The sequence below is a fragment of the Python bivittatus genome, unplaced genomic scaffold (assembly GCF_059951505.1).
Source record: "Python bivittatus isolate LINGU-HERP-01145 unplaced genomic scaffold, Pbiv_v1 ctg000690_np1212, whole genome shotgun sequence".
NCBI classification, from domain to species: domain Eukaryota; kingdom Metazoa; phylum Chordata; class Lepidosauria; order Squamata; family Pythonidae; genus Python; species Python bivittatus.
Genome location: NW_028277096.1, coordinates 4289295 through 4303622, shown reverse-complemented (window position 1 = coordinate 4303622; position 14328 = coordinate 4289295). Strand labels below are relative to the sequence as shown.

General features: G+C 43.0%; 1 protein-coding gene across 2 annotated transcripts in view; it reads left to right on the top strand.

Annotated features, from left to right (window-relative positions):
• The window catches only part of STMN4 (stathmin 4), a 43965-nt gene extending 30230 nt beyond the window's left edge, over positions 1-13735 (top strand). For both annotated transcript variants that reach the window (XM_088152509.1, XM_088152507.1), the window contains 5 exons: positions 1635-1737; positions 4019-4114; positions 7972-8180; positions 12379-12570; positions 12980-13735. In XM_088152509.1, coding sequence (XP_088008635.1) covers positions 1725-1737; positions 4019-4114; positions 7972-8180; positions 12379-12570; positions 12980-13039 — 570 coding nt within the window. In that variant the 5' untranslated portion in view covers positions 1635-1724 and the 3' untranslated portion in view covers positions 13040-13735. The remainder of the gene's footprint in view (positions 1-1634; positions 1738-4018; positions 4115-7971; positions 8181-12378; positions 12571-12979) is intronic.
• The last annotated feature ends 593 nt before the right edge of the window (positions 13736-14328 follow it).

The following is a 14328-nucleotide window of genomic DNA, read 5'->3' as shown; positions in this document are numbered from 1 at the left end:
AGGCGGCAACTAGAACCTTGAATTACTCCCAGAAGCATAGTGAGAGCCAGTGCAGCTTGCACAATAGTGGAGTAGCACAGGCGAACTTTGGTGCACCCAGAACAGCGCATGCCACTGCATGCTGAACCAACGGAAGCTTCTGAGTGTTTTTCAAGGACAGACCCATGTAGACCATATTGCAGCAGTCCAATCAGGAAGTGATCAAGGCATGAGCGACCCCGAGCAGGGCCTCCCAGTCCTGGAATGGGTGCAGTTGGCACACAACATGGATTTGTGTAAAAGCTCCTCCAGCCACAGGTGCCACCTGCTCTTTGAGTAGGAACCGTGAGTCCAGGAGGACTCCCATGTTGCACATCAACTCGATCCAGGGGAAGTGCTACCCCGTGAAGAGCTAAAGATGAATCTCCAGATTCAAGGGGCCACAAAAGCCAAAGCCACTCTGTTTTGCTACGGTTGAGTCATGGCCTGTTTTTCTCCATCCAGACCCACCTAGGCTCCAGGCGCTGGGCAAGCAAAGTGATGCTGATGATGGAACGATGGCATGGTAAAAGACAACACTACACTTCTGATGGCTGAGGCTATGTGAAGTATGTCTAAACATATGCCAAGGGCATTTAATGCTATCTTGCCCAAATCCGCTGTCTTTCTCTATGGAGCAGCAAAAAAAGCAGGAAGGTGATCTTTAGGGGACAAATAGGCAGAAATGAACAGATTAAAGAGCCCTTTCTTTGCTTGACTTGTTTATCTTCAAATGCATCAAGTAACTGGGGAAACAAGTCACAGAATTGCGAACTGCACCTGGTCTGCATCTAAGAGCTGTGGAAGTTCAGGACTTCCACATCAAAAAGCCAGCATTTCTGGGTGCCGCATCTTTGTGGCCATCCCTCAACCTAGAAGCTATCAGTTAGTGAAACCAATGTTTCTCAACCTTAGCAACTTGAAGATGTGTGAACTTCAACAGCTTCAAATGCTGGCTGGGGAATTCTGGGGGTTGAGGTCCACGTATCTTCAAGTTGCCAAGGTTGAGAAACACTGAGTTAAACTATTCCTATCCCAGCAGACCAATACTGGAATTTACTCCAGCTGTAGTTGTAAATAGAATAATATGGTCATTGCACAATGTATTATACTAGATTAGGGTCCTTTGTGGTTCAAGGTTGAAAGAAGGCATCTAGGCTTAAAGGGAACATAGGAAAATTGAGTGGAGAGGTAATACAAAACTGGATTGAGTCTGATGCCTGCTGGAAGGACTGCGAAGCTGCTGGGAAGCCATGCCAGGGTGCTCGATGTAAAGGAAAGAGCCAGGAGGATGGGCATTTCACTGCCTGACAGAGCCCTTTGCTTCTCTGCACACAGCCAGGTGAACATACACATGACAATATATTCCAGTCGGATTCATTTGCATCATTTGTGTAGTTTGCAGAACTCAAGGTATTTCTCAGGGCAGAACTGTAATTATTTTTTGTGTAGTAGGTGAAATGACCTGCCTGCACAAGATCATTGTGCAGAACTTTTCATTTTTGAGCATGTGAACTATTACATCCTCTTGCAACCCCTGTTCTCCATTGCCTCAAAAGGACAAAAGCAAATTCAGATTCACCATGCGCTGCTTTATCTTTTGCTTGTCTCCTCAGGTTGCAGGCAGGCCCTTCTCCGCTGGCTACGATTCCCCCCCCCCCCCCGACAGCCACCAAAGCAGCAGGATACTAAGAACAGCAGACACCATGACACTGGCAGGTATGGGAATGCTCCCATTTTAAGGGTTTTCCTCCACGGGTATTTAACTGTGGTATAAACATCCCCTGATAACTGCTCTTTATTTATTTATTTATCAAACTTATCCCCGCCCATCTCCCCCCAATGGGGGACTCTGGGCGGCTTACAACAGATTAAAACAATAAATACAGAGTTAAAATTTATAAAAAAACACACATTTACACAGAGTAAAAAGAAGAAGAAAAATCCAGGAGGCCGATGGAAGCAACACCAGACCTCTAGGGGGCTAGCCAACCCCATATCTGATGACCTCCCTCCCCTCCCCGCCCCAGGCCAGATGGCAGAGCCAGGTCTTCAAGTCCCTCCGAAAGACTGGGAGTGAGGGGGCCTGTCTCACCTCCAGGGGCAAGATGTTCCAAAGGGCGGGGGCTACAGCAGAGAAGGCCCGCCTTCTGGACCCCGCTAGTCGGAGTTCTTTTGCGAAGGGGGTCCGGAGCATGCCCTCTCTGTGAGATTGGGTGGGACGGGTTGAAATCGTGGGGGCGAGGCGGTCCCTCAGGTAGCCTGGCCCCATGCCATGTAGGGCTTTAAAGGTAATAACCAACACCTTGAATTGGACTCGGAAGCAATCCGGTACCCAATGCAGCTCACGGAGAAATGGTGTTATATGAGTCCTTCGGACCCCAAAAATAGCTCACATGGCTGCATTCTGGACCAGCTGAAGCTTCTGGATACTCTTCAAGGGTAGCCCCATGTAGAGTGCATTGCAGTAGTCTATCTGGGAGATAACAAGGGCATGAGTGACCGTTCAAAGGGCATCCCGATCCAGGAAAGGGCGTAACTGGTGCACAACCTGGAGCTGTGCAAAAGCCCTCCTGGCCGCGGCTGCCACCTGCTCTTTGAGCAGGAGCCGTGAGTCCAGGAGGACCCCCAAATTACGCACTGGGTCTGTCTGGGGCAGTGCTACCCCATCCATCCATCTTTACTCTGCTATATCCCCATAATGTTACCATATGTCACCCTCAGCTGTGCTGGTGCTACAGTAGTGATCTCCTTTATGCTGACAACAACTTCACTGCTCATGCTCTTCATGACACAGGAAAATAGCGTTAGCTTAGTGGCTATTGACCAATTCAGGCTAGTTTTGGCACCCCCCCACCCGCCCCATCTCTGGACTTTCAGGCTGACAGAGTCGGCAAGGCGATCCAAACCCTTTGGCTTTCCCAGGCTAAACTATGCACCATATAGCAGGGAAAGTTGCCACCTGTCCGACCTCATGGCCGTCCTCTCCCTGCATGGCTGTTGGGATTGGAGGATAGTTTCCCACTGGGTGGTGACATTTGGAAAGGGAGAGGTCACAAAGCCAAACAGGATAGGGATTAGCAGTGGGGACAGCCAATTTTACATGGACGTAGTTTTCTGCTGTCTGGATAACACGTTAATCTGGCAGCCGGGAAATGTAAGAAAAGCTCAAATGAGAGAGATTGGCTCTGTTTCCACAATATGCTCACACAAGGAGCCAGTAAACCAGTATTTCTGAAACTTGGCAACTTTAAGATGTATGGACTTCAACTCCCAGAATTCTGGGAGTTGGTCCATACATCTTAAAAGTTGCAAAGTTGACTCCACTAGTTTAATTGTAAAGTGGCCAATGGGTACAGTATGTGTGAGCGTCCTGTTTTTCACTCTTTCGTTCTCTCACCAGAGATCTGCTGCCTCCTTGGCTTCCCATGCTATAGTTAAATCCCCAAGGAAGATATCAAGAGTAAATTTTTCTCATGGGATGTTTTAGCAGCAATGATACTGGCATAGCTCAGTCCTGGAGAAACCCTTGGGGATTTTTTTTCTCCAATGGCTAGAGGAATTCAGATCATCTACCCAATTTCTCTGCTTGCAAATTTGCAGGAGAACTTCTAAAGACTATTGAGCACCTAATTCATTCATTATTTTTCTATTCTCCGTATGGGTTGCTTGTTTCCTGTATCTTTCCCCAGCTCCAGAAGTTCCTTTTGAGATGTGATGACCAGATGCGGACACACAGCATTTCAAATGCAACTGCGTTATGACTTTGTATAAAAGCATTATCAGAACTCAGCATATGAAAATAGAGCCAATAGCAGCTCTTCCTCCCCTCCGCCCCCCTTGAGAGACACTCTCCTTTCCATATTTGTTCTCTGCCATGAGATGAGGAGGGAAGCAAAGAAAGCAAAACCAGGAACGAATGCCACTGAAATTGCTAGTAAAGCCTCCTTTTTTGTAATGGAGTTTTAATTTTCTTTGGAAATGTTATTGTTTCCCACAGCCTACAAAGAAAAAATGAAAGAGCTCCCCCTGGTGTCCCTCTTCTGTTCCTGCTTCCTTTCAGACCCTTTAAATAAACCATCTTATAAATATGAAGGTAAGTGGAGACTCATATTGTTGCTAAGAAAGCTACAGTTATAACTGAGGGAGAATGCCACTCTTCCCATGGCTCTGTGTTGGCCTCAATGTATTATGGATGACAATTTATATTAGATTGTGTTCTATTAATTATTTTATCTTATTAAAATGTGGTCCACTGGAGAAGGAAATGGCAACCCACTCCAGTATCCTTGCCAAGAAAACCCCATGGACAATGTTAAAAGGCTAAAAGATATGATGCCGGAAGATGAGCCCCTCAGGTCGGAAGGTGTCCAATATGCTACTGGGGAAGAGCGGAGGGCAATTCCAAGTAGCTCCAGAAAGAGTGAAGCGGCTGGGCCAAAGCCGAAAGGACGTTCAGCTGTGGATGTATCTGGAAGCGAAAAGAAGGTCCGATGCTGTAAAGAACAATATTGTATAGGTACCTGGAATGTAAGATCCATGAACCAAGGCAAGCTGGATGTGGTCAAACATGAGATGACAAGATTGAACGTCGACATCTTGGGAATCAGCGAACTGAAATGGATGGGAATGGGTGAATTTAATTCGGGTGACCATTATATCTACTACTGTGGCCAAGAAACCCTTAGAAGAAATGGAGTTGCACTCATAGTCAATAAGAGAGTGGCAAAGGCAGTAATGGGGTACAACCTCAAAAACGACAGAATGATCTCAGTGCGTATCCAAGGCAAACCATTCAACATCACAGTAATCCAAGTCTATGCCCCAACCACTGATGCTGAAGAAGCTGAAGTTGACCGCTTCTATGAAGACCTACAACACCTTCTAGAACTAGCACCAAAAAAAGATGTCCTTTTCATCATAGGGGATTGGAATGCTAAAGTAGGAAGTCAAGGAGTAATCGGAATAACAGGCAAGTTTGGCCTTGGAGTACAAAATGAAGCAGGGCAAAGGCTAATAGAGTTCTGTCAAGAGAACAAGCTAGTCATAGCAAACACTTTTTTCCAACAACACAAGAGACGACTCTACACATGGACATCACCAGATGGTCAATACAGAAACCAGATTGATTACATACTTTGCAGCCAAAGATGGAGAAGCTCTATACAGACAGCAAAAACAAGAGCAGGAGCTGACTGTGGCTCAGATCATGAGCTTCTTACTGCAAAATTTAGGCTTAAATTGAAGAATGTAGGGAAAACCACTAGACCACTCAGGTATGACTTAGATCATATTCCTTGTGAGTACACAGTGAAGGTGATGAATAGATTTAGAGGATTAGATTTGGTAGACAAAGTGCCTGAAGAACTATGGACGGAGGTCTGTAACATTGTACAGGAGGCAGCAACTAAAAACATCCCAAGAAAAAAGAAATGCAAGAAAGCAAAATGGCTGTCTGATGAGGCATTACAAATAGCTGTGGAAAGAAGGAATGTGAAAAGCAAGGGTGAAAGGGAAAGATATAAGCAACTGAATGCAGATTTCCAGAGAATAGCAAGGAGAGATAAGAAGGCCTTCTTAAATGAACAATGCAAAGAAATTGAGGAAAACAATAGAATGGGGAAGACTAGAGATCTCTTCAAGAAAATTGGAGATATCAAAGGAACGTTTAGTGCAAAGATGGGCATGATAAAGGACAAAAAAGGCAGGGACCTAACAGAAGCAGAAGAGATTAAGAAGAGGTGGCAAGAATACACAGAAGAACTATACAAGAAAGATCTTAATGTCCCTGATGTCCATGCTGGTGTGGTCACTGACCTTGAGCCAGACATCCTAGAGAGTGAAGTCAAGTGGGCCTTAGGAAGCATTGCTAACAACAAAGCTAGTGGAGATGACAGTATTCCAGCTGAGTTATTTAAAATACTAAAAGATGATGGTGTTAAAGTGCTGCACTCAATATGCCAGCAAGTTTGGAAAACGCAACAGTGGCCACGGGATTGGAAAAGGTCAGTTTACGTTCCAATTCCAAAGAAGGGCAATGCCAAAGAATGCTCAAACTATCGCACAATTGCACTCATTTCACATGCTAGCAAGGTTATGCTCAAAATCCTACAAGCTAGGCTTCAGCAGTACATGAACCGAGAACTACCGGATGTACAAGCTGGGTTTCGAAGAGGCAGAGGAACTAGAGATCAAATTGCCAACATTCGCTGGATCATGGAGAAAGCACAAGAGTTCCAGAAAAACATCTACTTCTGCTTCATTGACTATGCAAAAGCCTTCGATTGTGTGGATCACAACAAACTGTGGCAAATTCTTATAGAGATGGGGGTACCAGACCATCTTACCTGTCTCCTGAGAAATCTGTATGCGGGCCAAGAAGCAACAGTTAGAACCAGTCACGGAACAACCGATTGGTTCAAAATAGGGAAAGGAGTACGACAAGGCTGTATACTGTCACCCTGCTTATTTAACCTATATGCAGAGTACATCATGAGAAATGCCAGGCTGAAAGAATCACAAGCCGAAATTAAGATTGCAGAGAGAATCATCAATAACCTAAGATATGCAGACGATACCACCCTAATGGCAGAAAGTGAAGAAGAACTAAAGAGCCTCTTGATGAGGGTGAAAGAGGAGAGTGCGAAAGCTGGCTTGAAACTCAACATTAAAAAAACTAAGATCATGGCATCTGGACCCATCAATTCCTGGCAAATAGAAGGAGTAGAAATGGAAGCAGTAACAGACTTCATTTATTTGGGCTCCAAGATCACCGCAGACGGAGATTGCAGCCATGAAATTAAAAGACGCTTGCTCCTTGGGAGGAAAGCTATGGCAAGCCTAGATAGCATATTAAAAAGCAGAGACGTCACCTTCCCGACAAAGATCCGCATAGGCAAAGCTATGGTTTTTCCAGTAGCAATGTATGGCTGTGAGAGCTGGACCATAAAGAAGGCTGAGCGCCGAAGAATTGAGGCCTTTGAACTGTGGTGCTGGAGAAGACTCTTAAGAGTCCCCTGGACTGCTAGGAGGTCAAACCAGTCAATCTTAAAGGAAATCAACCCTGATTGTTCATTGGAAGGACTGATAATGAAGCTCAAGCTCAGATACTTTGGTCACCTAATGCGAAGAGAGGAGTCTTTGGAAAAGACCCTGATGCTGGGAAAGATTGAAGGCAAAAGGAGAAGAGGACGGCAGAGGATGAGATGGTTAGATAGCATCACTGAAGCAATGAGCATGAAACTGACCAAACTCAGGGAGGCAGTGAAGGACAGGAAGGCCTGGCGCAATATGGTTCATGGGGTCATGAAGAGTCGGACACGACTTAACGATTGAACAACAAAAAGATAGATAATGCAAAATGAGATATATAGTTGACGCTCTAGGATTCTGTAATTGGATTCACAAAATGTGCTTAGTTGGCTTAGTGAATTAAGCCAATTTTCTGGACTCTCATAGTACATGGAATAATAAACTATTGAAGCAGGTTGGGTTTGCAGAAAAATCAAAACAAGCTAAGCTAAGCTGAGTTTCAGGTCTTGTTCCAGTGCAGCTGCTAGGTTTCTAGCCGAACCAATTAAGCATATTGTATGAACTTGGCCTTTGAGAAGAAAGGTATTATTGCTTCCTTCTTCTCTCAGCTCAGCTTCATTTGCCAGCATGAGGGAAGAGTAGGCACCTGAGGAAGGGACTTTTCATACAATGATTTCTAAACTTGGTACACTTCTTTCAGGAAACCCTTTCCTTCCATGCCTACTGCTTTGCTAATGAACCCCATCATGTCTGTACTGAAGGACCTCAATTTTAAGAGGAAACTTCAGATAAGAAACTTCAAATTTCTCTGTGAGATATGGATTTCTAGTGATTTTCTCTGTGGCCTAAAGAAATTCTGCCCATTGCTAGTTTATCTTGGCATACTTATTTCTCAGCTTTTCCCTCCCTTTCTTTTTTTAGTAGACACTGTAGACCTGACCTGGTGTGTCATATCTGACATGGAAGTCATTGAGCTCAACAAGCGCACCTCAGGGCAATCCTTTGAGGTTATCCTTAAGCCACCGTCTTTTGATGGAATCCCTGAATTCAATGCCTCCCTGCCTCGACGGCGTGACCCTTCATTGGAGGAGATCCAGAAGAAGCTAGAAGCTGCTGAGGAGCGACGTAAGGTGAGAAATAGTTTGTATCTGCACAGTAGCTACAGTATGGTTAGGAAATTTAATGGACTTTATGGTAATAAAGAGCCACCTCTTTAGATAGTAAAGTATATTATTCACTCATTCAAAATGCATTGAGCTAACCATCCTGTTTTGAAGATTCTTCCGGTCATTCTGCTGACCAGGGCATTAGTCTTTGCCTTCTCCAATAGCACCAAGCTTGGTAAATAGGCTAGACATTACAGAGGATAATTTGATCACGTGAATAGACAGATAGGGAATCTGCCCACTCTTTTCAATGTCAGGAAAAGTGCGAACCGTTGCTCTAGAAAAACAAAGATGGTTCCTAGGGTTCCATCAAATTACTCTAGGAAAAAAATCTGCCCTTTTTGGATGCCTCCAGAATTATGGGCATCGACTCCTAAAATTCTCCACAGGGCCATGCTGGCTGGGAATTATGGAACTAAATCCAACAACTGGAAGGTGCCCAAGTTGGGGAAGCCTGCTCTAGAAGAAAATATATAATTGCTAATTTCCTGTGTTCTGACCAATCATTACCAAAAATTTGAAAGACTGACAATTTTGCACTGCCTGATTGAGTTCACTCAATGTACTAGTTGGGTCAGTTGACTTAGTAGTTCCATTTATACAATGTGCAAAAATTGATTAAGTTTAATCTTGGTTAGGAGACTTTTTTTGGCATAAAGTGTTGTGCAAACCCAGCCTCTTTGGTTAGTTTATGGTTCAATATATTGTGCAAACCAGATTAAGTATATTGTACAAGCTCAGTGTCTTTCAAATACTTTTAATTAATATTATTCATATAAATATTTTATTACAGTTGAGATATTTAAGCATTTGTTTAACTTAACCATTGAAAAATGACCTTGTGGTAGGCTGGGCTAAGACAGAATGATTGGCCCAAAGGGATCCAGTGAGGTCTGTGGCTGACTATGCACTTGACTCTAGGTTTCTCTGCCCCTAGTCCAGCACCTTAACCTCTACAACACACTGGCTCTCAAAGATGACCTTTTGGCTACATCTCCCCATTGAATTGGAAAATATGCTCTTAAAACACACTTGCCTTGTTTTATTAACTAATCCAATCCATTTGGTAAATAATATTTACTAAAATAATAAAATAATAGAAGAAAATCATGCCTGATTCAAATGAGTGCAATTCATGGGCACAACTAGTCAATTGTAATGGAAATGAATTCCACTTGTTGATAAAATGCAGTATAATGCAGTCCTGTAGATATGCATAATATCGAAGTCTTAGGCACGTGCTTAATATAAGCTAGAGCATATGGAAGGGAACCATTTTTAGCTCTACCTGTGAACCATGAGAGGGATAGGAATTGCAAGCAAAATGTTAGCAAACTCTCCAATTGCTTACAAAGCAGTTCCAGGGGATGGGCTGATCTCAGGAAGAAGGAAATTGGTGATGCTTTCCAGCTTGTGAATTATTAATAATCCATTAGGAGGCATCATTCATTTATCCTTGCCCCTGCCTCACCTTGATAGGTAGTCATGAATGGCTTCTGGACTACAACTGTGGGGGAAAGAGGTGAATGAATTCCATTTTCCTGGCTCAGCTTTTCTCTTAGATCCTGAGTCAACCCCTTTGCTGTTACCTTGATCTTAGGAAGTGATCTTTGTCCCCTCCTTTCCACTTGGAAATACTTTGGGAAACATTTTGTTAGAGCCCTGGGTTCCTTAAGCTGGCAATCACACCCAGGTGAACACATTTAAAGTTTGGCAAGTGGTTGTCCCAGAGAGACTCTTTGTTATGGTAGCTTTGTTAAGTCAGGGGAGACATCTCAGTTTACTGTCAATAATTATACAGGACTTGACAGGCATTCTTGATAACCCCACTCTTGACAAGGATTATGCAAAGTGCAATGTACCACTGTAAAGGCAGGCCTTAGATCTCCTTTTGCTTGGGTCATCATGCATGAAACCAGAGGTGATCAAGTCAACCTCCTGAAAACTGAGTAGAACAATCAATCTTTGCACAAAGGAGAAATTGCTAAAATAGATTATGATGTTCATATCTGGGTGTCTTTGATGAACCCCTCTGTGGGCTCGTCTAACAGATTCATTCATGTGGACAACACACTCAGATAGCAATAAATAAACCTCTCCTTTGCCAGTAGCTTTATTTGGCAAGACACAAGCTAAGAATATCTTCAAGTATCTTTACCTGAAGTTTACTTGAAGAATTTTATGAGATTACATGAGAGGCATAAAATTTGTAACGAATAGGAAAATAACAGGAAAAGTTTCAACTATGTAAGGTAAGAATATAAATATGTAAAGGAACTGTAGGCTCATGACAACCTAAAGCTTGGACTTCAGAGAAGAATCAAATATAGGCCCAAACCTAACCGCCTCACCAACTTCGCAATGGCTTGCTCAGTGAGGTAACCTTGGTGCCATCTTCATTGTATTTTTGGCACCAGGCAAAGGCATTATTCTTCTCCCAGGCTTTTACTCATGATATTTTAATTTTTTTACTCCTCTTTTGCCCTCTACATTATTCTCTTAGTGTTTATTTTATTTTGTATATTTTATATAGTGTTCAGGAACGTCCACAAGGTGTGGTTAAAAAAATCAAGATGGCAGCCATGATGGTGCAATGAAAGCCCTGCCTGTTTTATATGCATTGCAGCTGGGGCTTAGATAGCACATCATGGCTGCCATCTTAACTTTTTTGACCATTCCTTGTGGAGATCCATGATAGTGTTTTAAAGTATGTTTCTGTTAATTTTTAACTCACTGTTTGAATTGTATTGTAAACCACCTTGAGTTTGTTTTTTTTTTAAATGGGAAGCAGTGTACAGATAAAACATATAGATATTTTGTCACTCCCAAATTGGGTGCCAAGGCTTGCCACTGATTTCTAGTAGGAGCTGAAAGAAATGAGGTACTTTCAGGTCCAGCTTTCACATAGGCTTGTTGTACTGAAAGAAGTGGAAAACAAAACTCCAGGCATTCTGCCCCCTTTTTTTTAAGCAGGGGAAGGAATCCAGCCCCCACCCCCCTTAAATGTTATCACCTCACCAGGCCATGGACACTATTTTAAAAAATGCTGTGCTGCTGTCAATAAGTTACTTGTTTTTGTACTACGTGATCTTTGAAAGGTCATATCTTATCCATCTCATTACAATTGTTTGACATTTTACAAATTAAAAGCCAGGCTAGCCTGCCTGAGCTGGTGGTTAATAGTACTCTATAAAGGAGCTCTTAGGTTGCATAGAGGGAAGTGAGATCCTGACCTGCAAGGGAAACTGGCATAAGTTAAATTGAAAGACTTTGTCCCAACAGTGTTAATTCAACCAGAGAGAAGAAGGCAGGGATGTAAAAAACCTGCATATGTGAAACTGAACAGGTTTTCCTGCTATATTTAAGCACTCAGCAGGTGAAAGAAGACTTCCCAAATGTATCTTGAAGAACACAGGGTACAGAAAGAAATGTGGTTGGAAAACTGAGATTGACAAATGTCAAAATCCCTGTAGGACAGTTGGAAATCTACCTTCTCAGCCATTCATCAATTTAACTAGTTACTGTTGGACTACAGTTCACATCATCCCCAGTCAGCATGGCCAGGTTGGACAACACTTAGGGTTTTAGAAAGGGAAAAGAAGGACATAGCAATGCAACATTTGGGAATGTCAGCTATCCCCTGGAATAGTTTTATGCAGAAGTTTTATCAAATTTTAAACCAGGTAAAATAGAAACCTTCTTCTAAAGGGAATAATGCATGCCTCACACACATATATTGATACTTTTGTCTGGAGTTGGCATGACATATTCCAGCTGTGTTTGAGCACATTCATCTATTGTTGCAAAGCTCTCAGCAATAAACGTCCCCAACTTTGTTTTTGGGTCAGGGCAGGAGGCAAGAGTGCAGAAATTGGCCAGCTTAGATATACACAACAAGCAGATTACTGAATCCCAGTACTGATTTTTGACTTTTTAACAGAATGTCTTTGCATTATCAGCTGTTTAGATGTTGGGATTTCTCCCTTTATCAAGTCAAGAGATCCAATCTTGTTGTCACTGCAAAATAGCCCAGTAAAGCACAGATTTTATTAGTGGAGTTTTACTTGGAGCCTACAGTATCTAACCTAGGGTCTGCTTCATTGTCCTTCATCCAATAGACCCAATATGTGTATATCATTCTCATATTATTCTATGGGTATAGTACCAGGAAGCAGAACTCCTGAAGCATCTGGCAGGGAAACGGGAACATGAACGGGAGGTCATCCAGAAAGCCATTGAGGAGAACAACAATTTCATCAAAACTGCCAAGGAGAGGCTGATGCAGAAAATGGAGTCCAATAAGGAGAACCGAGAGGCACATTTAGCTGCTATGTTGGAACGTCTGCAGGAGAAGGTGAGGGGGAATGGTAGTAAGAATGGAGATGGAAGGTGTGGGTTAGATTAGATCAAGACATGTATAGTAGACTACAGTGTGTGTGTGAAGAAGAACAGGATCACTCCTTTTTCAGGATTATTATCTTCAGTTCACAGTGCTAGCAGCATCTGAAGGCCCACCAGGAGCGTATTGTGTGAATCCAGTAATTGTGTTTCCATGGTAGCCAACCAGATGCCTCTAGGAACATGATAGCAATGGCCCTTTTCCCCATTTTTCTTCCACGGCTATTTATATTCAGAGATATGCTGCTCCTCAAGGAGATTAATGGAAGCCATGGGAGTCCTATACATGAATTTGCCTATCCCACTAAATTGGTGACTGTAGCCACATCTTGTGGTGTCTTTTTTTTTCTTTTTTTCTTTTTCAGGATAAGCATGCTGAGGAGGTCCGGAAGAACAAGGAATTAAAGGAAGAGGCCTCAAGGTAAAGAGGCACTCAGGCAGATAAAAATTTGGACTGACGGCTCCAAGGAAAGATGGCGGCAGGCGGCAGTACATGGTGGAGGCTGCCTTAATGCAAAGTGTTGACTGAGGAACTGGGATTGTCCTCTGCTTTCGTTGTTTGTGAATGTAAAGAATTGATGGGAGAAGCCATCTCGTGTGTTTCAGGGAGGGAGGGGGACATAAGGGGAAGAGGAAGCTGTGAAGAAGAAGTGTGCGTATCTGGGGAGGGAAGAGGGTGGGCATGGATCAGAAGACACCCCCCAAACAGTGAGCTGATCTGTTGTTTTTTCCCATATGGGTCCTTCTCAAGATGGAATCCACATACTGGAGGGGTGGTAAGAATACCGATTATGTAGGGAAGTGTCAAAGAAGGGGTGGGGGTGGGCTGGGGCAATGAAGAAAGAAAAATAATCTAAATTTGGTGATGAGCCAAGAGCAAGCAGTGGAGGTGAAATCACCTCTGGGGTGAATGTTGTCTTGTGTGTTTTGCCATTGTCAGTCCCCTGTGTGATAAAAACGGTCCTCATTTCTGTGTTTCCTCTGTAACTTTCCATTGTGTCTCTTAACTCCAAGGTATTACAAGGCTGGCATTGCTGAACTGAGGGTGGCTGGGGTGCTGATTTCGACCCCACAGGCCTCTGTCTTAAAAATAACTGTAACAATAAATACCTTTTGCCAGAGATTCACCATGGTCAGGTATGGATATAATTTCCCCTGCTTTTCCATTCAGACCTGTAGTGGAGAACCAGGTTCTTGAAGGGGAATGGTCTGGTTGAGGACAATTGAAACATTATTCCTTGGGGTAGTAATAACAAAAGAGCGCTTGTATGGATTCTTTCTCAAGTAAAGGCCATGTCACTATGCGATAAAACAAGCACAAGCATGATTTAAACACACACACCTGACTCAGAACATAAAACTACAGAGGTGGCCTTTATACTGATAAGAATCTGAGGAGTTCATTCTTAAAACAAGGCTTCGTGATTTCAGAATTGTTTCATAAATTTCCATCACTTCCACACACTGGTTAGCATTTTCTTCAGCCTTACAACATTCCCTTTTAAGAAGCCTGTTTGAGAAAGAGCTTTTAGAAAGAAAAGCAATCCCCTGAAGAACATTTTGCATTTGATAATATAATATTTAGCATCGTTTTTATGGAATACATTAATAAGTCAGGATGAATAAGACACTATGTGTGAACAAATGACTTAAAATCCATACAGCTGATTTGGCTGTGGAAAAACTGTTAGCAGAGGGGACTAAGTGAATGCCA